This window comes from Cheilinus undulatus, linkage group 2 (genome assembly GCF_018320785.1).
Source record: "Cheilinus undulatus linkage group 2, ASM1832078v1, whole genome shotgun sequence".
NCBI classification, from domain to species: domain Eukaryota; kingdom Metazoa; phylum Chordata; class Actinopteri; order Labriformes; family Labridae; genus Cheilinus; species Cheilinus undulatus.
The window spans coordinates 41,125,110-41,151,342 of NC_054866.1; the positions used below are offsets into that span (position 1 = coordinate 41,125,110).

General features: G+C 38.6%; 1 protein-coding gene across 1 annotated transcript in view; it reads left to right on the forward strand.

Moving 5' to 3' along the window:
- nbeab (neurobeachin b) overlaps positions 1–26,233 on the forward strand; it is a 333,968-nt gene that overhangs the window by 99,799 nt on the left and 207,936 nt on the right. The window contains exons 2-8 of the mRNA XM_041798435.1: positions 406–637; positions 3,214–3,314; positions 3,524–3,619; positions 5,183–5,304; positions 9,224–9,350; positions 14,971–15,090; positions 19,501–19,647. Coding sequence (XP_041654369.1) covers positions 406–637; positions 3,214–3,314; positions 3,524–3,619; positions 5,183–5,304; positions 9,224–9,350; positions 14,971–15,090; positions 19,501–19,647 — 945 coding nt within the window. The remainder of the gene's footprint in view (positions 1–405; positions 638–3,213; positions 3,315–3,523; positions 3,620–5,182; positions 5,305–9,223; positions 9,351–14,970; positions 15,091–19,500; positions 19,648–26,233) is intronic.

Here is a 26,233-nt window from a genome sequence, read left to right on the forward strand (position 1 = left end):
CAAAAGGGGCAGCTTGACGATAGGGAGTCCTTTCCCCTCCTTTTTTCATTAAATGCCAGGCTGTTTTATTTTCATGGGTGCTTAAACTCTGATCAAAACCTTTTGGAGGGAAATAGATCTCCACTTTTTTTCTTCCATTGCCAGCCAGCCCTTTAACATCAGAGTAGTGACCCAGAAAATATGTGAAAAGGTCTTAGTTAATTTCTCCTCAGAGGAAAGGCCTGATCAAGAGCAGGGTTGAGAGCTGGGTCAGCAATTCTCAGTGTGAAAGTTAAGTTTAATCCTTGTTGCTCAGTGCTGGAGCACTGCATCAACAGCACACAAAAAATAATTTAAACAGCATGTGAAAGGGATAAAAATCCAATCCCTTTTCTACATTCCCTCACTGTCTCTTCTTTTCTGCAGTTGGTGGGTGGTGAGTTTGATCTGGAGACCAACTTCATCATCCAGGATGCAGAAAGCATCGGCTGCATGGTGGAGCTGCTGGAGCACTGTGATGTCACCTGCCAGGCTGAAATCTGGAGCATGTTCACCGCCATTCTTCGAAAAAGTGTTCGAAACCTGCAGACGAGCACGGAGGTGGGCCTCATCCAGCAGGTGCTGCTCAAAATGAGCTCAGTGGAGGACATGATTGCAGGTATGATAATGGTCTTCGTTACAGGTTTTAATATGTATGTTTAATTTTAGATAAAGTTAAATGATGTTAAAGTTCAGAGTAGGTTACTCTGTCTTGGATTTAGCTTTCAGCTGGGCAATCTATATGTATCTTTTAATAGATCTGCATTTTTAGTTACAGTAGACTGCTGTTGCTGTGATAAAGATTTTGATAGAAAAGCTCATTTTTAACACCAAGAGCCACTCTTGTGGGCTCTTGCACAGGTCATGTAAAAAGGTCAGAAATATCATGATATAAGCTGGTATTTCACTTACTTTAATGAAACAATTTCATTTTTTCAGAGTTACAGTCCATCGTATTATTGACAACAAAAAAAGCATCACAAGGAAGTCGAAACAGAAATTGAATTTTTAAGAATGAAGATGCAGTGTGGAAGATTTGTATCCATGTGTTTTTTCTACTACAACAAATAACTTTCATTCCTATTTGTCGCTTGAAAAAAAGGAACATTCACAATGTCTTTTCACTGAAAATGTTAGCTACATTAATTTGTAAAGGTTTAAAAGTTCTCAAAAAAATGCAAGTTTTGGAGGTCTGTTTTATGTGTCAAAAGCAGTAAGCCCTCAGGATGATTCGACTAGGCTGGTCACACACTACACCAGGGGTCATCAACTACAGTTGTACAAGGGACATTGTGGGGCCAGACTTCAAACAAACTAAAATAAACCAACATTTTGGGCTAATATAAATATAATAGTTTAGATATTTTAATCTTCTTCCAAGTGCATCTAATCAGTGAGATCTGTCCGGCTTAAACTGCAGCCAGATGCAAGGAGCAATTTAGATATTTTAGCTACCGATTTCCAGGGCTGTCTTGTTGCCTATCATTGGGTTTGATGCAAACATGATATGTTGTGACTGAGGAAAATCTGTGGAGGAAACAGGTCTTCAGTTTTGATTCTCAGGCAGGGAAAATGCTTAGAGCTTGATGGCAAAAGTTGATGTGGAGAACTGCAGTGTTAATAAGGGATGAACTGATGACTATCTGACGACTTAGCATGCATCACATCCACTAATAATGACTGACGGGTGTATTTATATAAAATGAAACAAACATTATAATATTCCTCATACATTTGCTTTAAGATTAATTTTTGGGGTTGTTTAATGGCTGTATAGAGATAAAAATATACAATGTATTTTTTCTCCGCACATTTTCTGAATTTTATAATCTTCTTTGGGCCAGTTGGAAAGCTGTTGGGGGCCTCCCTTGACAATCGTGGGGGCGTATCCTGAGCAAAGGCTTGTCGCAAATGATTATTTGTCTGAATCATCCTTAAGTGTGTGTTGTCAGCATGATTATTTTACTGCTCCAGATTTCGTGTCGCTGCCTCCTAGACCTTGAATTGTAGTTATCACACATTTGACAGCTACAATTCCAGGTCCTAATGCCTTGGATGGAATACCCACAGCAACCACTGAGAGTGAGCAGACCGGGAGCTACAATCCATCATATCCACCAGATCTGATGTTACACACATTCACCGCTCACAAACATGAACACAAGTGTACCTTGAGTTCAGCCTGGATTTCATTCGAATTCCCTGCCTTGTTTAATGACTTTTGCTGCAACTATAACACATGCAGGGAAAGCCTGTGATGGAGAGACAGCAAGCTGAAGATACTGATAGTCATCCATGTTTGCTTTTCTCCTGGAGAAACACTTGATCACGTGAGATTCTGTGAAATCTCATGTGGAGGGAATCTTCACTGTGAGGCAGTTGGCAGATTGGCAGGTGTGTAGTGTGTGCACTCAGAGGATTGTAAGATTAAAAAACTAGTCTGAAAGTGTCCTATTATCTGTGGTCTCCCATGTTTTTAAAATCATTTAAGGCCTGCAAATCGTGTAGTGTGTTGCCAGCCTAATAGCACATAAAACCTAGCTAAAGAGCTCCTTTATTAGTGTTCTGCTTTAGTAGTAATGGTGATGGAAGTTATTTAATGCGTTTTTCACCTAGCATGACCACCAGGTCAAATTTTCCTCATTGACCAAGTAGTTAAATTCATAGCCAAGGCACATTATCTCAAGTTAATGATTAAATTTCTGTACAGTATTTAATAATTTTCTTTTCGCCATTCTTGCATTCATACAGGAATTCCTGAAACAAACCTCTCAAATATTCATCTCACTACATGATTGTGAAAAGATGTGTCACTTGTAGATCCTGTAATATGCAAACTACTTTCATACCTTGCATAACTTGAATATAAATTGTGTTTCAGTTAATGAAATCCAAATACATTTTCCCAGCAATGTTACTGTTTCTCTTAATTAAACAATTCACCATTTCAAATTCTCTTTGATTCAGGCTGTCTGTTTCTGTATAATTGCAGTGGAAGTGTTTCTGTTATAAGTATGAGAATGAAGCCTAACTACAGCAAAGCTGTTTTTATTACCAAAGGATTTGAGGTCTCTGAATATTTTTACCATAAACTACAATGTTGATGAATTCTAATATATGAAATCTTATTTCTTAACTACTTTGCTCATCTCTGCTGTGTCTCCTGTGATGTGCTCATGCTAATTTACCTTGAAGACTTACTGGTGGACATGTTGGGCGTGCTGGCCAGCTACAGCATCACAGTAAAGGAGCTGAAGATGCTCTTCAGCATGCTGCGAGGGGAAGGAGGCCTGTGGGTAAGTGATAACAGGGGCTGGAGTGTGTGTTTTGTGGGTTTCTGCCACAAAGGTTGCCCCTGGGGAGCCGTCTCACTGATCTGTCTGTGGCTTGTTGTGTAGTTGATTAAGTGCAGAAAGAGGTAACTGACAGTGTAATGACTGCAGTCCAAACAGAGGGGGAGAAAACCTTGACTCTCTTATTGCTCTTTTTTTTATCACCTATGCAGCCGAGGCACGCGGTCAAAATGTTGTCGGTGCTGAATCAGATGCCCCAGAGACACGGGCCCGATGCCTTCTTCAACTTTCCTGGACGCAGTGCAGCAGTAAGATTTCACATTTATGTTCTGGTGGATATCTTAGAAGAGTGGTCCTCAACTGGTCTCTCAGGACCCACAGCCACCTCCTCAATGAGGAATTGCGACCTAAATTTAAAAAAAAATCTCAACCCCTTGAATCTATTCAGGGAAAATGGGGAAGTTTGGACCTTAGATGATAAAAAATGTGACCAAAGAAGAGCCAGAATCAAACAAACTTGTTCAAGCAGCACATCATTACAGGAGCCCCAGCAGGACATGCATAGATTTGATTTTACTTATTTTCCTGAACATGTAAAGTTTGTACGTTTTCTTTTAGAAAACCTTAGAAATTAACTCATTATCATTAGAAAACAGATTTGTTTTATTTGGATGATGAGATAATTCAAGATCTCGAGAAACAAAAAAAATACTTGTTATTACAGCAAAACAGAGTAAAATGATATATTTATGGATGTATATCAGCATAGGACTTCCATACATCATGGACCTTTGGCCACTTTTTCTTTTTAAGGTGCAGCTCCCCACTTTTGGGTTCTTGCCAACCAGTTGAGAACCACTATTTTAAAATGCAATAGATTTACTTATATTTGTTAAGTGAGCCCTGCAGATAATCAAACTGTCAGATTAGACAGATAATTTATGCACACAAATTGCCTTTAAAACAACCTTTTATCACAAATGATGCATGCATGATCAAAACAGTAGGCCACATATCAAAATGTACTAAATTATATATGTTTGATACATTTATTTTGTAATGGTACATAAGAATTAAACTTTAAATAAACCCAATCAATCTAGGATACCACATTATCCTTAATTTATGGTGTTCTATAATAAAAAAAAGAAATATCAGGTTCAAACTGGCCTTCACAAATAAATCAAAATAGCTTTCCTGTTACTGTATTTAAATGTACACTGTGTAACCACAGCTACACAACACAGATAAGTATTGAACTTAGTTAGAATATGATTTTGGTGCTTTTTCTACATTAATTTGGGATCTGATGTAAAGGAGAAGTGAAGCTGTTTGTTTCTTCTTAATATTTCTGCCTCACACCTGAATACATCAGTTATAGTCACGAGCACTGGCAGTCACCTCATTAAACCTCATTATTTTTCACAGATGGTTTATAAGTTGTTTTGAAAACCCCAACTCCAAAATCTCAGAGATTAATAACTTATTTACACAAATGCAGATAGGATTTAAAATCGTGACTAGATTTATTTTTAAGACTCATGATGCCATCAGTTGGCTGGTAGCAATTTAGATGTAACATCTAACTGCAATTTCCTGTGTGTTATTAATTTCTCTATGATTTTTAAGAACACGCTCGTTTGTGTGACCTAAGCAAAGATTATTAAAATGATTATTGAAAATTAACAGCAAGTATGAGGTAGAAAGGTTGCATGAAAACTTTGGGTTATATTATGCTACAATGGCCAGATGGTGAGTGTTTTATGAACAACCAAGTTCTGTACTGTATGTTTATTTAGAACTCAATAGAACTCAAAAAATGTGCCTCTTTCTACAATCTTGTTTCTAATATCTGTTTTATTTTGTCCCAGGCCATTGCTTTACCTCCTATTGCCAAGTGGCCTTATCAGAATGGGTTTACATTCAATACCTGGTTCAGAATGGATCCTTTAAACAACATCAATGTTGACAAAGACAAACCATATCTCTATTGGTAAGTACACATTTTCTTTCTTTCCATTCCACATTTAACCCTTCAGTCTGATTTGACTTCTCCTCCTTGGCCCCCAGGAAAACAAATACTTGGTTTTTAAAATTCACTTTTTCTACTGACAGGTTCCCTAGATTGTGAAATAAATGTCTCATTACTGTCCCTTGAATTGAATCGGGATCAGCTCATTGTGCCTTGAGATCATTTGGCACAACTCCCTAAAAATCTTTAGAGCAGGAATTGGAATCCTACTAAAGTACATTTTTCATTTACAAACACTTATTCAAAAAAAGTTGGATTGTTGTTAAAAATTTGAATAAAAACAGAATGCAGTCAGTTGTAAATCTTTTCAACCTATATTCAATTAAATTAAGTACATATACAAAATATTTAATGTTCAATCTCACTGGCATCATTATTTTTTTATATATTCTAGGGCTGTCAAGAGATTAAAATTTTTAATCACGATTGATCTCACAATGTTCCTTGTTAACTTGTGATTAATCCCAAATGAATCCCACCATTTTTATCTGTTCTAAATGTACCTTACAGCAATATTTCTCAAGATTTAAATACCCTAATCAACACCTGAGTGGACAAAAATTCTTTCTTTATGAAGATGTTTGTTCAGGGCAACAACTCAAAACAATGACAGATAATGTCCAAATAATTCTCTAGATTAAGCTCAAAGATACTGAGTACTCCAAAAATATGCTGAAAGCATAACATGGTAAACCAAGCTCCAACAAGAAACAACAGATAGAGATACTGACCTTAATGTAGCATTACTAAAAAATACTACAATGTAGTGTCCAACTTAAGACTTCTAGATGTTAACTCTGTTGTTCTCAGCATCTTAATACATGACCACAGATCTCATGCATCACACATGTACATGAAGGACATGGTCAGTTAAGGATTAAACTTAACTTAAAGATCAGCCCCTGGATCCATCACACTGAAAGCATAAGATTTCAGCCTCACATGGAGGAAAATAAAGGCTCACAGAAACATCCTTTTCCACCAAGAGGGCTCAAAACAGGACAAAACAAAAAAGAGATAATAATTACAGTTACAGAATAACACTACAGATTACTGGGAGAAGTCAAGTCCCCGGGGAGAGCATACATGAATACGAGGGAGCTTTTTAGTATTTTACTTAAAATAATGGCTCTTGAAGAAAGTTCATAGGTGCAGTCATTGGATGCAAATTATTTCTAGCAGAACCTCATCCTCCACAGTATCAATCCTGCTATCTGTAGCCACCCATTTAGCAACCACTGTTGAAAATTTGTTGCTTGCAGAGTTGTCTGAGTGTCACTGTTGTTAATAATCCAGCATGGCCTGCCTTTTGCTAGGGGGTGGCTCTCTGCAGACTCTACAGACTCATAGTAACTCAGTTCACGTCGACAGTAAGCGCAAATACAGTAGACAGTAGTAGTATACACCAGCGTTTCCTGATCTTACGAGCTACGGGATGGGTTGAGGAAACAGAACGCTCGAGCGTTGAATTAATTAATTTTGGCCAATAATCCGTAAAATAAAAGCAGATTCTGATATTTGACTGTATGCCAAATATTATTGTCAATAATCAGCCTGGCCTGTAATCGGTCTACCCCTAGACTCGGGGGCAGTCCCAACCTGTCCCTTATGTATCGTGCATAATAAAGTGCAAAATATGCCAACAGAAACTCTGGACTGTAAAGCAACTTAAGATGTACATCAAACAAGAATGGCAGCACTTCTGCTGCCAAGTGCTTATAAAGGGATGTTAGAAGAACATAAGATGTAACAGTGGTAGACATACTCCTGTCCCAACTTTTTATGAACTCGTTCATAAATAAGGGATCAAATATCAGATCTATGTATATTTCCCTCCCAAATAATATAAGGTTTATCAGTTCGAAAATATCTTCTTTTTGTGCAGTATTCACTTAAATATAAGTTGAAAGGATTTACAAATCACTGTATTCTGTTCTTATCCACATTTGACACTGTGTCCCAACTTTTTTGGACTGTGGTTTGTATTTATAAGCATTTCCTTTGTCATATTTTTTCCCATGTATTTATTTTCTAAAGGTTTTTCTCATGTGTGTTGTCTGCGTTTATACTTAAGCACATCGAGTCTCAGCTTATCATATGAGATGTGCTGTATAAATAATCTTGACTTGACTTGATTCCTGCAGCTTTGTGTTAGAAATCCTTCCCTCACTGCAGGAACCTGAAAGTTAGCAGCAGCTTTATTGATAAAACAGCATGCTGCTGATACTCTATGACCTGTAGTGATTTTCTCCTGTAAGGAGATTATGGCCGGGACATGTTTTTCAAGGTTGAACTAGTTTTACAAACACTGTTTTTCACACACTTTGGTGACGTACTTTGTGAAAGGGCTTTATTTGTTCCAGATATTGTTCATGAATTATAATAGAGAGAGGAGAATTAGGTGAGATTAGTGAGATTAGAAACCCCTGAAAGCATGAACCACTGCGACTGGTACTGGCTGCTACACTCTGGAGTTTTTCATTTGGGGTTGAATATCTGCCACATACTGGCTCTTGCACAGGCTTGTGGGTAATTAGAGCTCAAATCAATAACCCAAAAGTGCGGAGATGTTCAGCTGCTTCTTCTTTAATTTAACAGATATGCTTTGGGAGAAAATCAAGAATTACCATGAAACATATAAAGACTTTTGGGAACTGAGGAGAAAATGGATTATAAAGATAAAACAGTTGGGCTGGCTGATGAGGGAAGACTATTCACGGCTCTATTTGGTCAGAGATAACAGTCGTTTCACTGCCTTGTCTCCACGCTGCCATTGCTCTACCTGGATCACACAGTCTGAATGAAAGAATCCTCTCAGCTTGGAAGGACTTGTTCTGTGTTTCTCTGATGTGCAACATCAAAAACAGAAAAAGACGAAATATTGGCTGAGCTAAGTTGTTGGTATTCATGTGGCAGTGATTTCTCTCTGACAGAGTCACAAAAAGGCTGAGATATGCCAAGCTAATCCTGTTTATGCGTTGCTCCGAGGGCCTCAGAGCTCAGTAGTGGGGCATGTAGACAACAAAAAGGAGTTGTGTCTTCAGAAGCAGACCAAGGTTGCTGCTTTCCACCTGATGTGTAATCACAAACAGGCCTGTCCACTGAAGCATCTTGGCTGGCTCAGTAGTAGCTCGCTGTGAGGCTCTATATCTCTCCGTCCCTGCATGCAATCCACAAAATAAAATCCCAGGCTCTCTTTATCTGCCTTGACAAAGAGATCTGTTTGTTTGATGGTCTTGGTGGGTGGGGGGTGTGAGTGTTTGAAGATGGTAGACTGCTATGGACCTAAAGACAATGGGAGTGCTCTGAGTACATGTCAGCAGTGAAAAAGATGTGCAGTCCAAGCAGAGAGACAAGAAAGAGCTAGTGTGGCTCTGTTTGTGCAGGGACTGCTCTTTTTATATAAAGGTGGTGTTTCATCAATGCTGACGTTACACATAGTGTCATTGTGAAGTCAAAAGAATCCGAATGGAGGGATTAGGCCCTGGGTGTTGTTACCATCCCTGCAAAATTTGCAGCAGCTGTCGACTCACTCTCACCCTGTACTGAAAGGATAAGCTCTATATCACACGTCTCATAAGAATTTTTAGAATTACCTGTCAATTACTTCTGCAAATTGCTTTGTGTCTTCATAGCGCAAGGCATTTTAAAAATATGTTGACCCCAATCTTATTAGACAGCAAGAAGCCAGTGTCACTTCAAGTCTCAGTATGTGTGAGCAGTGCTGGTAAGGAGAAACTATCGAAATGATTATTTAAACATAAAAGAATGCAAAAATCTTACATCTTTGTTGGCTCTGTATATATTTTCTTCATGCTTGATGACTTTACCTTGCCAAGTTTGCATCTCATATTATATTATGTGCTTTTATCCTTTCCAGCTTTCGCACCAGCAAAGGCATCGGCTACTCTGCACATTTCGTGGGTAACTGTTTGATTGTGACATCACTCAAGTCTAAAGGAAAAGGTTTCCAGCACTGTGTGAAGTACGACTTCCAACCAAGGAAGGTAAGAGCTTTTAATCATCTATCAAAACAACTTTAGTTAATGTTTAGCTCTACGTACTCTTGAATGTGCAAGGAGTGCAACATTTCTTCCTGATAAGCATATATACGAGACATTCAAAGATCTACAGTCATGTGCATAAGTTTTAGGCATGTAGGGTGCTAAGGATTCATCGAGGGGCCCCAGTGTGCCACAACCCAGGCTATTGAGAGGGGGAAGAGTGGCCATAGTCAAACTCAACACATGCTGACGCACAAGTCTGTCACTGGGCGGTCAAGGTCAAGTTCAACGGCATTTCTTTTATCCAGTTGTCTTCACCCCTGGTAATACGCCCAGAAACAACCAGTTTTTTTTTTCAGGCCCCTGGAACATCTACAGCACAACCAGGGGCTCATGGCAACCCCACTACCCGCTCGAATGGTACTCTGGAATTTCCGCAGGAATTTTTCTGAAACCTTAAAACAATTTTCCCTGTAAACTTTTTTAGGAAACTCAAAGTAAATTCACTACAAATAGTTTGTATTTTCCCACAATTTCAAGAGAATCTGAGGTTGCCCCATTGTAGAGGTCTGATTGTAGAGGCAACAGAGGAGCCCAAAACGCCCCACCACAGAGGTTTGCAGCCTGATGCCTCTCCTCAATTTTGGGAGTTTTCTGTGGGCATTTTCTCAAAACTTATGGTTATATTCTCTGGGAAATTTCTTATAATCGAAAGATATTTCACAATCAACTATGAACTTGTGGAATGTTCAACAGTAATTATTTGGACTTTTTGCAGAACCTTTTCAGCAGTCTTGTCCAGGAGGATTCCAGAAATATATTTAGGAATTTTCTCTGGAGACATCAGGAAATTTTTGGGAACCTTCCTGGCAACTTCGAGGGATTTAATCTTGAATGTGTCCCAGAAACTTGCAGGAGTCTTCTAGTATGATACTCTACCTGGACACTTTGGGGATTTTCTTCAGTCTCTTTGTTTTGTCATGTTCTGTGCTGTCTCAAGTCCAAACAGCACAATGTTTTTCATTGAATGAATATTACTGGAAAAATATCAGAAATTTGGTTCACAATTGCTCACTAAGGAGTTGGTGGTGAACCCTGAGGCAAGGCCAGTGGAGAACCACTGCCCTAGGCCATGCTCACTCACCAAATCCCCCCCCCCGTATGCCACCCTAAAGGTGTAGACTTTGATATTCTTTCAACAGATCATTTTCCATGCCCCTGGTGATATGCAGACATCCAGAACACAACCTAGATTGTGTCAGTCCTACTTCATGCCCACTGGTGCCCTCAGGCAGCTTACTCACCACATCTACGCCTTACTGCAGCCTTAATTTTTGGCCCAGATATGCCTAAAAGTCATGCACAGTACTGTACTTTAGATATCTCTGGAATAAAATCTTTGCATTTTTATCAACCCTCAAATATAGTTGTAAACATTTGCCCATGGCACTACAACAAAAGATGTAAAAGCCTTTCATTTTACACAAAATGAGGCAAAACCAACATTGCTGTGTAATGAATACCCTATAGTTTTGAATGCATTTAACCCTGACTCCACCCTCCATCTGTTCCTTCATTGCTGTTTTAAACTTGTGTGTCTACATATCGTCAAGATGTGTTTCAGAACCCTCAGAGGACTTGTGGATGTAAATGTAGATGAGAAGATGAACCTTAATTTAGCGTAGCATCCAGTGTAGTGATGCTGTCCCTGCAGAGACAAAAAAAAAAGCCTCAAAGCATGTGTCAAACAATTAGCGTCAGCACGTAACACCTGGGAACAACCATTCATCCCATTCCTTCTGCCACAGCGCAGGGATCGTTCTCTGGAAGCTCTTAGAAGATAAAACAAGTTGAATTAAGTTTTTAATTGATTTTGGGTCCAGACATCTGCGGATAAGTGCCGCTTTAAATTATCTGCGGGCGGCTTGCACTCTTCCCCTCAGCCATGAATCCTCTTTTAAGTGTCCTTACCTTTGTGTGGAGACGGCTGTAATTCCATTAGGCTGCTGGCTGTGCCCTTCACAGGTCAAACTAATAAACAGTGGGCTCACAGTCACAAAGGAGATGGACAACCTACTGCCCACTGCTCTGTGTGGTTTGGCCAGACCTGACCTTGTGCTACATTGGTTTCCTTAGTTTATATAGCGGACATTTATTAAAGTATAGTGATTTTATTCAAACAGAAGAATCAAACCATGAAAGAGAAGTGTCCTTTTCATAGGGAGTGTTAATAGAAGTTTAAAGGACTGTCAGATGATTTATTCTTTAAATTGGTATTAATTACAGAATTTGTTAGTTAATTGTGACTGATTACCCTTTTTGCATGCTCGAATTCCTTTGTTCTTCATTTAAAACACACATTTCTAGGTTCATTTTGACAATGAGAGAAATTCTTTCCAATGTGTTGTTGGTGAATAAAATTAAATTCTGATTCGGACATTTAGATGAATTGATCTAAATGAATGCAGCTCTTCTTTACCAGTGTGGACTGATAGCATGATTTTCTTCAAAGTGCTGAGGATTCGAAATACAGGACAGCGTTTATTTTTGGTTTCTATTAGGAAAACTGTTACACATAAAAACTAAACAGGGTATTTGTTAAGGACATAAAGATGTGCGTATTTGTTTACCAATTCAGTACAGGCCTCTCGGTTCAGTACAGACGTGTAATGAACAAATGCATGTGGAGCAAAGCTCCCACATGGACGGAAAAATCCCCTTAGTTTAAATATTCAGTGAATGTTGAAATCAGCAGAATAAAAGTTAATTAGCATATTTAACAAGCTAATATTGTGATGCGTTCAAGGTCAGCTCGGTAAAAATGACAATTGGGTTATGTACGTAAGAGGTCATGATGTGTTCAAATGTCACATCAAGAAAACTAAATCCTTTTCTTTAAAAGAATTTTTTTTTTTTTCACAGTTGTGAAGATAATGAATGTGTTTGTTATTTCAACAAAATCAAGTACATATAGCAGATGGAATTGTTACCTTTTTAACTGTATACCTCAAAATTTACTCAGCTTATACCAGTTCTGTTAAAAATGTATTGCCTTTTTGCCTTTCCACCAAACAACAGAAAAGTATCAGTAGTGGTATCATAAGAGCTTGGATAAATAAGGAGTTATCAATAAAGATATATCATTATCATTAAATCTCCATTCCCCAGCGTGGACAACATAAGACAATTTTGTGCAGAATTTGCCTTCTTCAGGAGTTCACATTTAGTGGCTTTAAGTGTTTTATTTGTGTCCTAAACTATTTGTGAGGTTTTCACATGTTAACATGAGGATGTCCTTTAGATCAGAGCTCCACTGTGTTCACTGGCCTGCAGTCAGTTGCCATCAGTTTAGCAAGTGCTGTAGTTAACTTTTGGCTTTAGTTTAATCCACCGATTCACACACTCCAGTATAGAGCTCTGTCGGCCAGCTTCAGTGAAGACGTTGCCACAGACATCAGTGTGACAGGCTGCGCCTGTATGCTGAGCTTGTAGATAGGAGATGAAACTTGAAGTACTTCCATGATACTTTAATTCCATCTGGGAAAAAATACATTAACACACACAAATGTAAGCCTTTAATCAAAACATGATTAATGTGTCAATGCCGACAGCTCATCTAAAGGGTAAAGTAAGAAATTTAAAAAAGCAATTTTTTTTTTATCCATCTGTGTCCACTCATCTGAGGCTGGATGGCAGTAGGCTGAATTAAGCTAGTACACCTACATGATGCATGTTTCTTTTATTTGCATTGCTCTATTCCAGTCATTCCTAACCTGTTTTCCTCAGGGGCCCCCTACTCATATCTAAGAAAAGCTAAGCCCCCCCAGGACTCACTTGAAAAAAATTAAATATCAATTTTACTTGTTTTCACTGACAAAATCCCAACATAATAGGCCTGCATATACTTGTTCTTGCCTATGATCTATGTATAAACTATCCATTATTATGACAGCATCTTAGGGCCACTCTAAAATAAAAGAGGATATTAATTTTGGGGGAAAATATCAAAATTTTGAAATATAAAAAGTCATAAATTCGCAAGAATAAAATTTAAGATTTTTTACTTAAAAGTTGTACATTTACATTGAATAGTCAAAGCATAATCATATGATAATTCTTACTGGGACTGAGCAATAAGGAATAATTGTGATTTTAGCCCAGAATCATCACAATATCATCATCAGGAGAGGAGAGATTTCTAAAAACTAGGCTTGTCCAAACAGTGTTTTCAGTTTGTGTTCACATATATTTATCACTTTAAAATATACAAAATTTGTGGCTGTAAGAACTTGAAATTTTTTTGTTTATTATGTCAAAATTTACAACTTTTTAGACTTGGAAATTTCATTTTTTTTTCTAATAGATTTAAAGCTTTCTAAACTCTTAAATAATGGGTTTATTTTTTGCAAACATGCACCTTTATAATCTCAAAAACCTTTAGTTTTTTTCTCAAAAAATTTAACTTTTTTTTTCTTAAAATGATCAGATCCTCTGTGTTTTTTTTCTTCAAGGTTGACCCTAACACACTGTTGTACATGATGTTTCTAATAAAAATCCTGATAGTTTGAAAATGCATGCACATTTATTAATGATAATGTTAGAGCTGTCTGAGATCTTTGACGCCTCCCCTCAGGGGACCTGGACCCCAGGTTGGGAACCAATGCTCTTTAACAAGGTTAGTTGATATGGCAGTACATATACAGAGAGACCCCAGCCTAAAGCATCGGGGTACATTTGCCACCTATCACTCTTTACTATTTCCCAAGTCTTAAAAGGAAATCCTGAAGTTTTGTCAAATGCCTAAACTTGGCTCTTTTTTCAACTTTAATTCAAAGAGCAGCAAGCAGAAAGTAAACTCGGTAAGGAGGAAAATTTGGAAAGAACTTCAATGTGAAATCAAAAGATCTGACAGCAGAGCTTTATCTGCTTCATCAGCATCTCAGTATGTGAGAAACACGCCGTTATATAGAGAGAACTTAAAGAAATTAAATGAGAAGTGTATAAATAATACATCCACATGTTCTATGTAAGCAAATGTAAGCAAAGCTTTTGAAGTTTTAAACAGAGTTTGTTTCCCTCCTTCTTATATGAATTAATCTTAAACTGAGCTCAACTTTCTGACTGTCTTTTGATCTGTAGACAGGAAGGTCCTTTAAAGTTAAAAGAAATATCAAAATAGAAGTACATTCTTGTTTTTTTTCTCTCTTTTCTTGTACCCACTTGACAGCTTCCTAGCTGCAGACTTGATTTGACTTGACTGGCTGTAGTTAGTGCTTCTACCTGAATACATAGAGCTGCTGTCTGCTCTGATTTGTGCAGAGGAACAAATTAGATGTCTCCACTGCCTTTTTTTCTGATTTGTTATTCACTGTGCTCCACTGCAAGTAAAAAACAGAAGGTGGCAAAACCCACAGCCCTGAGTTTCTTGTGAATTTGATTTCTTTTTCTTCATTTAGGTGCATTAAAAGAAGCATATTGGTGTGCTGAAATGTTCTCAATGAACAAAGTTCCTTTTTGATTTAAAACAACGTTAATAATCAGTCATTAGGAAACTTTAAAAAAAGACTAATTGTTATTCTTTCTTTTCATATCTTACTGATTGAATCTCTCCTCTTCCCTGCAGTGGTACATGATCAGCATAGTTCACATCTACAGCCGCTGGAGGAACAGTGAAATCAGATGTTACGTTAACGGACAGCTTGTGTCATACGGAGACATGGCATGGCACGTCAACACAAATGATGTAAGCACTCTTCCTTCTCACTCCTACTCACTACTGTCAACGGTTTCCTGTGGCTTTGATGTTCATTGGCACATGAATGACTGAGGCTGACACAGCCACGTTTTTGCATGGGTGGAAATGTGAGAGGGAGAAGAAATACATATATCCTGAGTGGTGCTAATGGAGCAAAACGAGCTTTACCGTAACAACATTGATCTCGCTCAAAAATCTGACATGGCGTTTCAGTCTTTATTTAAATAACAGTTTGTCACAGAGCCATGCTGCAACAGAGAGTGGAAGATGGAGTATGTAACACTTAGAGAACAGATTTATGCATTGAGAGAAAGATTGCTAAATCTCAGTAGCTTCTGCACATGTGTGCAGAGTGTACTATCAGGCTGAACCGCTCAGGTTTAAAATGTATGCCAGCACTCTGAGAGACTGTGTGATATTTGCATGTTTGAATAAAAACAGGAGTCACACGTGGCTCTAAATGACAGTTTTAAAAAGCAATTTCCATGTTTGAGACACATTTCCAAAGGTGTGTTTACTCTGTTACTGTAGCTGTGTACTCTAGAGAAGATTGCAGAAATGACAGGTTGAGATATGAGTGCCTCTCATGAAATATTCCACCACATTAACCTAAGCTGCCTTAATTGTGATGGATAGTTTTTGTGGATGAATTTTTCCACACTTTAAAGGGAAATAGAAACCATGAAGTTGAATTATAGTGATGAGGAGGCTGCAGAAAAAGCCACATCAACCATACATCAGAAATGTTACCATAAAAAAAGCAAGAGAATAATATGGACTGGTAAAACTCTGATGTTATATTCTGCATCCCTGCTGCTTAACATTTCCCCAGATGTAGATTATTTAAACAACAACTGCTGCTGTCTTCTCACATGCTGCAGAGAGGATGATAGCACAGGCTGGGGGTCTGTAGAGGAAATATGTGAGCCAACAGCTGGAGTCATGTGTTGGTTTCAAAATCTGTGAAGTTGTATTTAAACAGGGTTGTAATTTAAAAACATGGATCATTTGCATGACTCTGTTTCTATTCACCCACTCTTCTCTGCTGTTGAGGTTCCTGTGTAAAAACAAAAATGATCCAATTTCAGGTATTTTTTTAAATCCTAGTTTTGCTGTGTTCATTTATTTGTGTCTGGTCTCTGCACCCGTGGCAGTCGTTGTCTGTCAGTGCTTGATAGCTGGTGTGTGCCTTTGGGAAGGAAGACGAATTTTTTAATGAATCAGAACCAGCTTATTGGCCAGGTATGCTTATGCAACAAAGATTTTGACTCTGGTTAGCTGTGCTGTCAAAGTACAGGAATAAAACAGTTCATATAAAATGAATAAAACTTAAAAAGTAAAAAAATTAAGATTTAAATATGTACAAGCTCTAGTTAGGTATTTAAACTATATACAAGTCCATATGTATTGATGGTATGATTGCAAGGTGTTCAAGGAATGCTGAATAGACAGAATCTGAAGTGTAAAATATGCAAGGATGTGGCCAGATTTACATGAGGTAGATAATTAAGATAATTTACATTAACTAGTGCAAATGTGCATATGAGGTGAGGCATTTTACCACAGTGAGTAGTCTTACAGTACTTAGTAATAAAACTCAACTTAAATTAATTCTAGTGAAGCCAACAGTTGGTAGTAAACTGTTAAACTTTCAGACAAGACTTCCTTTTCCACGAGGCTTTAATGTCTGCAACATAAAGGTTGGCTTTTCTTTGATCAAGCATCCTGTGGCAGTGCTATTCACCTTTTTAGCCTCAGTTAATCACTAGATGGTGGTTTTACTCATGCTCACTTCAGTAGTAGTAGTAGTTGAAAACAGATTAATTCAAGGTGTTTTATCCATATTTAAGGGCATTTAATTTACTGAAATAACATCATCATGACACAGATTTGTAAAAAGTAAGAAGTCAAACTTTGTCAAGTCTGTTGCAGAATAAGAGAAAAAAAACAACATTTTCTTTCTTGTTTTGATGGGTTTCAGGTAGGGAGCTCATCATTAAACGTTTTTAAGTGTTTTAATTAAAATTGATTTTTAGCTGCACTTTTATGCAGACATCCATTTAAAGAGACAAATTAGTCATCATCAGAATAGCACTGGTAGCAACGGTGTTGACACTATCAAAGAAATTCAAGAGTTGCAAAGATTAAGTTTCTTAATGAGACAGAGAAATGATTTATTCATTAAAGATAATGTAAATTATATTTGACAGAATAAATGACACCTTTGATGGTCTGCCTTAGACATTCTCACCTCATTAAAATCTCATGTACCTTTCCTTTATTGTACGCTCTGATTACTTTACAAATTCTGAAACAATTTGTAAAAATCATTATTTAACTCATTGTAACCAGTGAATTGAACACTTTTATATGGCTGGCAGTGTTTTGTTGTTGATGTTATGTCCTATTCCCTTTCATCCCTAGAGGACCTGGTATCAGGGGCAGCCCCTCCTTCTACTGAAAGACACATATAGCAGTCTAAATATGCATGGATATGGTCATGTGACGCACCGTTTTAATCCCAGAAACCCTTGCTAACTGGCAAACACAATGTTTTCCACCTAAGCAAGATACATCTCAAACCATAAACATTTCTGCTATGTTCCATCTTTATTTACTCAGTCCCAGTAACTTCTACAGGGATTTTCATCTGCTGAAATCTTCAAAGGGTTGTCTTTACATTGACGCCAAGCTTATTCATTTAGACCTTGTAGTTGCAGAGAAATATTCAGTTGTATTTGGGCATGTCATTTTCTAGCTTGCAAAAGGCCCTAGGGAGGAAAGGGTTAAAAATGATGAAAAGAAAAGAATTTAAGTATAAGTAAAAAAGAATAGCACTGATAGAAGCTGGGATCTCATAAGTGTGGATACAGTTATGCCTTTTTGTTGCTTTCCACACTGAGAGTTTTATATGTAATTGTTCTCTATATCTCAGAATACAAATGGTAATCAGAAAACTTGACATGCTCACAATCACTATCCCTGTGTACAGATTCTACATATCTATATACAGTATTAAATGTTTTTCTTTTAGTTTCTGTTAATAGAGATGGATTTCTTTCCATCCGTCTACTGCTTCCAACTTAGACATTACTGATTTTGTTCAGATTTTTAGTGTTAGATTTTGTCAGTATTTTAGTGTTATATACAAATAAAACTATTTTCAAATTGATAAATCTAATGGGCTTTAACCCTAGCGCCACGTCCACCTTAGGTGAAATGATGACTTACAAAACTGTTGTACTAGCTGATGTTCTAAGGTAATCAGTTATGTAAGATATTTTGAGTGCCATTAACTTATCTGTGTTTACAATGCACTAAAAATGTTAAGTATTACACACTCAAAGTAGATGATTTAGGCTTAGTCCTGCAAACTTAAATTAACATTTGAATCTCAGTTGTGAAAACTTAAAATAATTGATTTTAAACTAGTAGTGAATACTTAAATAGTTCAAGTAGAACAAGTACTGCACACTACTAACAAACAAGTTTTTTTAACTCACAAAAGTCAAGTGTAGTTTACTTGTTATATTTGAGGCAATGACTTTCCATAATTTTTTAAGTAAGCTCAACTAATTTTTTCTTACAGTGTAGTTATTCAAAGCTCCTACTGGTGCTTGCAGTGCTTCAAAATGTTGAGTTTAAAGTTGTGTTTTCAAGGTTTGAAAAGTGTTTAGATTTTGGTTAACAAGCTTGAAAGTTCTTTTAATTGTGATTGTAAGCCTCTCATGATAAAAAATGTCTATTTGACGGAAAAATATGGTTAGATAAAAAATTTAAAGGGGTTGGAGGGTTTCTCAAATGAAGTGATTAGTGAAAGGCTAATTGGTAAACATTGTTAAGGAAGAACACACTTTCTCTTTTGAATGATGTCAGGTGGTAACCAAGGAAACTCGAGGCATCTGAAGTTGTCGCCATGGATCACCATATGCACATTTTTATAGAGAATTTATTGAACATGATGTTATTTGGAATGGCAAATGCTCTGTATTTACTAAGTAGAATTTTAATTTGCCATCAATGCTACTACAAAACACAGTTTTGATAGCAAAGTTATCTGGCTTTAAATAATAAGGAAGTGAAATCATGTTTTTAAGTTTACATATATTTGTATGAAAACAGGCTTTACTATAGCTTTTAGGTGCTAGGGAAAAGGTGCACCTTCAAATTGCTTAAAAAGTAACTGAATTAGATCTGGGTGCAAATTTAGGGGTTTGCTACATCAGAAGTGCAAACTTCATGGAGAAGATATGAAATGTATTTGTGATTTTTGCAACACAGGTTGTTCATCTTACTTTTTGTCCTATGCCTTCTTTAGCTGTTTGTGAATTTAGATTGTTCTCTCTAGTCCTAAAGTATATAACGATGTCACCCTTTCTCTCTGTGTGTCTCTTGCAGAGTTATGATAAATGCTTCCTGGGCTCCTCAGAGACAGCAGATGCAAACCGAGTATTCTGTGGGCAGCTAGGTGGTGTCTACGTGTTCAGCGAAGCCCTAAATCCCGCACAGATATTTGCAATTCATCAGCTAGGACCAGGCTATAAGGTATGTACTTGAAGGTGGCTAAATTAGATTACATGTGAGCAGTGTGCTTTGCCTATCAATCTGTGAAATCAATGCCCAATGCTGCCCTGCTGCAGTCCCTTTCCTATGTGTCTCTGTCCAGGGAGTGATGCTTTTCCTCACAGATAAACGGCTGCATAAATTACCTACTTCTCTCAAATAATGGCACAATACTCAGAGGGAAGTAGCAGGCGCTCTGAGAGGATAGAGTCCTGAGCCAACTTATATCAGCTGCAGCAGGTGTAGCTCTCCCCAGCTCTCTAACAAAGACCAAAAGATTGGGAATTTAGAAAGATGCTGACCTTCCCAGAAGGAGATTCAGCTCTGAATATTAATCATATTTTGACAAAGTATTTGGATTGCACATTTTTATTCAAATTACAGTAAGTTTAGTTTATTCACTGGCTTTCCTTCATTTTGCTCTCATCACGAACAAGATCACGGATGTGTCCTCGGTTTGTCCACAGTTTGAAAAACTGCTCTCTTACCCTCTCACTGTCTCACTTTTGCTCCTGATGCTCACAAAGTGCAGCTCTATGCTCTGCCACAAATGGAGGAATGACACGCACTGCCAAATCAGCTTTGAACACAGGACGTGTCTCAGGCAATTTACAATATCTGTGTCCATTTTACACCAGCTCTGTTTTCTCTCCAGCTACTTTGAAGATTAAATTAAAGCAGAAAGGAAAGAAGTCTTTGCCTCGTCATGTTGAAATCGCCTCTGTTAAAAGTTGTGGGATAGATGTTTGAGATTTCCATCAGATCTCTGCCTGTCTAGAGATTCCCAGGAGACCTCATTGTTTGGTCTTTGCACTAATAGCTGGTGACTGGTCGTTTACCTCTTTAATTGTGGTTCTAGACCTTCTATTAAAGAGGAAACACACAGAGGAGCAATCCTGCAGGTTTCTCAAAATAATGAAGAGCAGGTCCCAGGGAGACAATTAGCTGAAATTGATGAAGCTGTGTACACTGTTGGTAGTGTGAGAGAGGCAGCCAGGTGAGCTGAGGATGAAGGTCAGAGGGTCGTCAGGCTCACAGATTGGTTGTTGTGGTGAGAGCGTGTCCAGGGGATGAGAGGCCTGAAAGTAGAGCAAATCACTGCACACATCTGCTGCAATATGTACATTTGATTTGTATTATATATATTTCATCTCTTCTCCACAGCCACAGAGAAAAACATCTGAGCTGATGTATGATTTATTTTCTGATCCCTGGCCTTCTCATCCATGTTTGATGTTTGACACGCTTGCACAGTATATTGGATATAACTGTAACTTTTGCAGCTAGTTGAAATGCAGAGATTATTGCTGCCTAGGGTTACTATTCCTTCTGCATCTTATGATTTATGGCTGCAAATCCAACAGACCTGTTAGCAGAATCTCTTCCCTCGGCTCTTTTCTCATCACTGTGAGCGAATTCGCACTCTGAACCGAGATGGACTCTCATACAACTTGTGCTGTATACTGCTGTTTCTATGACTGACTTGAAACATTTCCAGTCATTCTGAGATACCATCAAGAGACGGCGTTGGCTTTACAGACGCTGAGGCTGACAGAAGCTGGCTGTCTTATCACATTGTCGCTCCTCGCTTCTGTTTTAGCCGAGTTCATAAGCTTTGGTGAAAGTCGAGGAAATTGTGGGCTGAAGGATTCATACAGGGGAATTAATTGCCTCACAGCTGTTTGAGATGTAGCTCAGCATGAAAACCATAATTCCCAATGGATACTAGCAAACACAGTTATAAAGGCCCCTTAGTGTGTTTATTCTGGATAACTGCATATCCCTCTTCAGCTCTGGGAAATAGCCCGGTCTGGAGTCATAAAGCAGTATCCATCACAGCAATATCCACTGACAGCTTCATTGAACTCAGAGTGTTTGTCATCAAGTCGACTCGTCAGAACAGTTAAGCCATGACTTCTCAAATGATCCACACTGAGTTGTTTCTGTGTTTGTCCTCTATCATCTCCACCACGTGTTCTACGTGACGTAGATTAGTCTATTGAAATAGTGCAGCAGTGTTCTGTAGTAAGCACCACAGATTTCTGCAGAAGAGACTGAAAAGTGGAGCAGTCCTGGTCCCCCAAAGTCAGGGAGGTGATATGCAGATGTCTAAAGGTGAATGTGTGCAACATCATAGTAAAGAGCAGAGTTTGAAAAGAAAACATTTTTAAAGCTCTTAAAACAGCCAGTAAAACTCCAGAAGTAGATGAAAATGCATCTAAAAACAAGGAAAGAAAAGGAAAGAGAAAAACAATTAATCAAGCAACAAACAAAAGAAAAGAAGAATAAAAAATTGCTAAAACAGAAGCTAAACTATAAAACAGTTGTAAAATAGAACTGCCTGGCAGTTGATTCCTCCATTAGGGATCAACTGCCAGTTAGCACAGGTACAGTAGTCGGTCAAGATCAAAATCCCCCAAAACATTCTTGAGATATCACATTCACAAGCAAATGATGAACTTGAGGCACAGTGACCTTGATAGAGTGAACATTTGTGAAAAGTTTGAAGAAACCCCCTGAAAGCATTCTGATCACATTTACAGGTCACATGTGGACAACCTGAAAACATAATGCTTTGGGCCACTTGCTATCTCTGACACAGGGGCAGAATAAGAAAGTATAAGTTGCAGGGCAGTGTTTTAATTCCAAAAGTATTTCAATATATAATCATTTTTTCAAGGCAGGTAAGTCTTCATCCTTGTTTAAAAGAGCCAAGACTTTGAGCAGACCTCCATGGAGTCGTGTCTCCCCATGTTTATAGAGCATTAATAGTGAACCCTGCCTCCTGTTTTTAGGTCCTAATCTGGGGACAAAGTGCACACCTGTCCTAGACAATCTGGGGCGTTTGGATGGTTCATACTGTATCAGAAGGTCGCTGATGTATTTGGACCTTAAAAGGATATTTCTATATTTTTGAAGTTGGGTTGTGTGAGGTACTTGACAAAAGTAATGCCGTTAGCCTCCAGAGATTTCAGTGAGCGTTGCTTCCTCAAACAAGATGCGTTTGAGGAAGCTATGCTATATACACTATATTGCCAAAAGTATTCGTTCACCTGCCTTGACTCACATATGAACTTAAGTGACATCCCATTCTTAATCCATAGGGTTTAATATGACGTTGGTCCACCCTTTGCAGCTTTAACAGCTTCAGTTCTTCTGAAAAGGCGTTCCACAAGGTTTAAGAGTGTGTTCATGGGAATTTTTGACCATGCTTCCAGAAGCACATTTGTGAGGTCACACACTGATGTTGGATGAGAAGGCCTGGCTCTCAGTCTCCGCTCTAATTCATCCCAAAGGTGTTCTATCAGGTTGAGGTCAGGACTCTGTGCAGGCCAGTCAAGTTCATCCACACCAAACTCTCTCATCCATGTCTTTATGGACCTTGCTTTGTGCACTGGAACAGGAAGGGGCCATCCCCAAACTGTTCCCACAAAGGTGGGAGCATGAAATGGTTCAAAATCTCTCTGAAAAACAACCCCACACCATAATCCCCCCTCCACCAAACTTTACACTTGGCACAATGCAGTCAGACAAGTACCATTCTCCTGGCAACCACCAAACCCAGACTAGTCCATAAGATTGCCAGAAGGAGAAGCATGATTCATCACTCCAGAGAACGCGTCCCCACTACTCTAGAGTCCAGTGGCGGCGTGCTTTACACCACTGCATCCGACGCTTTTCATTGCACTTGGTGTTGTATGACTTGGATGCAGCTGCTCGGCCATGGAAACCCATTCCATGAAGCTCTCTACGCACTGTTCTTGCTAATCTGAAGGCCACATGAAGGTTGGAGGTCTGAAGCGACTGACTCTGCAGAAAACTGGCGACCTCTGTGCACTATGCTCCTCAGCATCCACTAACCCTGCTCCGTCATTTTACGTGGCCTACCACTTTGTGGCTGAGTTCCCAATTGCTTCCACTTTGTTATAATACCACTGACAGTTGACCATGGAATTTTTAGGATCGAGGAAGTTTCCCGACTGGACTTGTTGCACAGGTGACATCCTATCACAGTACCACGCTGGAATTCACTGAGCTCCTGAGAGTGACCCATTCTTTCACATGTGTTTGTAGAAACAGTCTGCATGCCTAGGTGCTTGATTTTATACACCTGTGGACATGGAAGTGATTGGAACACCTGATTTCAATTATTTTGGATGGGTGAGTGAAGGGGGATGGGGATGTCACTTAAGTTCATATGTGAGTCAAGACAGGTGAACGAATACTTTTGGCAATATAGTGTAGCTCCACAGACAGGTGTAGCTGCTCCATGTAATTTAGCTAGTGTTGGGTCAAATTGGTCCAAAAACCAATGCTGGTTCAATTGCAACCTATATTGAAAATTTTGCAAGCATTTTATTTTTCACCCAAAAAGCCTCTGTGATTGGTACTATTTGGCAATGCAAGCTTCAGCTACGTGCTCTTCTGCCTCAGCGCATCTGAGCTGTTTGGTCTACAAGCTCCGTCAGAAGAAACAAGAAGTGGCTAAGCGAAAACGAAACTAAATTGAGCAATTTTCACTCAAGTGACGATGACCTGAATTTTCATTGTGGTAACAAGGGTATACCTTTATGAGCCAGAGTACACAGAGAAACTTTTATAGATGGAGATTCAGCGTGAAGTTCTGTTGCGTTACATAGCCTAGCTTCATCAAGCGTGTCCTTATTGATGGGGCACTGCTCACTGAAATCACTAGAGGTGAATGGCACTGCTATCACCAAGTAACTTATGCAACTAAACTTCAAACTCCAAAATATCCCTTTAATCATTGTGTTCTGTAAATCAAAACAAGTATATTGATAACTATTCTTTGAGAGACTGGTAGTATAAAGACCTCGGAGGGAAGTGATGCGTTCCTCTGTGAGTCAACCTTCCCAACTTTAAATGCCTTGGAGCTGTCAAAGCAGCAAGAACTTGGTCTCATTATAGCTAGACAGTGTATAACACAGCTAAGTCTGCACTTTGGAAAATTTTAATTTTGTTTGATGATGTTTTTTCATTTTCAAAATGTTCATTTTTCCTGACAGTCATAGGCTACGCAAAGAGGACTTTTTCACTCATTAACTGCATTCACAAGACTGAAGAAATATGTTCCGTATTGCTCTGGACTGCAATGAGAAAGTCCTGGATGCACAAAGTTATACAGGGCTGAATAAAATATGCTGGTCATCATCTAACATTATTTAAAAAAAGATACAATATAGAAATTGAACTTTGGTTGTGATGCCGCTGGCCTAGCAGTTAGTTTACACCTTATGCATTAAGCTTATAGTCCTTCAAGTGGGTGGGCAGAAATCCTTCAACCTTTAGCTCCTTTCCCTCATGTCCTTCCTACTCTTTCTCCTAAATTTCACACACCTGCTGTCTTCTTAAGATAGGCATCAATAGGCCAAAGTAAATCTTTGAAATATTGTTTTTAAATCTTTAAGAAAGTAGTCAGAAGTGCTTGTAGCCTTGTGGTTGTGTTTACATGCCCAATGTACAAAGACTGTTGTCCTTAAAATGGGTAGACCAGGTTGAGATCCAGCATGTGACTTCACTCTCTTACCAGTTTCTGACCCTGTCCTGTATCCTATCTATAATGAAGGCATAAAAGCCCTGAAATAAATGTTGAAAAACAAACAAAAAAGTCTGCAGTGGAAAAGGTATCATCTGTTGTTAATATCAGGCAACTAATTGGGAACAATTTTCCCATTTAGAGTACACTATGGCAGCCTGTGTGTAGTCCTGTTAAGACTGCAGCAGAGGGACGTCTCTAGCTTGTCATGCTCTCTCCTGTTTCTCTGAGGGAGTTGTAGGGAAGCTTCTGGTCACTGACAGCCTTCAGCTCTGCGAGAGGAAGAAGGCAGCTGTGCTTTAATTCTCTCACACGATGGGCCGCCCTGTGGAACGATGCTGTCATGCTACACAGTTTGTCACTGTGGTCACAACCCATGAGATCATTATTTTCACACTGCGGTGCGGCTCAAACTCAAGTGCAGGGCACTGAAGCTTGTTATTTCCTCTCACTTGGGCTTCCCGAGTAGGAACTTTTGAAGGATGTTAGAGACTTTGCGATGAGATGCACGCTGGCTTCTTGTAGACTTGATCAGAGCAGATGAGCAGAATACCTCTCATGCCTTTTTTATCATCCGACTGGAAGGAGATAGGCCATTAAATGTGGCTCAACCTCCTCAGTTTCTCAGGCTCGGCTGTAAAATTCCTGCCAGAATAATGCTGCCAGGCAACAGATACAGCTGCAGTAAATACACTTGAATTTTAGCCATTATTCTACTCAGAAAGTCTGAAGAGCAGGCTGATGTTGCAGGACTAAGAACTTTACAGTTTTAAAATTTGACCATGTTTTGATACGAGCCGGTTAAAATGTACTGTACTGCTGCACAAGTGTAAAATGAGAAGAATTATTAAACACAGGAGGTTACCACCTACCTAAACATCCTTTACAGTGAAGACACTCAGAGTAAAAAGCACATTTATTGTACAGTCAGCCTGACTCATTTCACCTTTTCTTCCATTTATTCACTGACTGTACAGACACAAACCCAGATTTAGCCTGTTAAACTAGAGC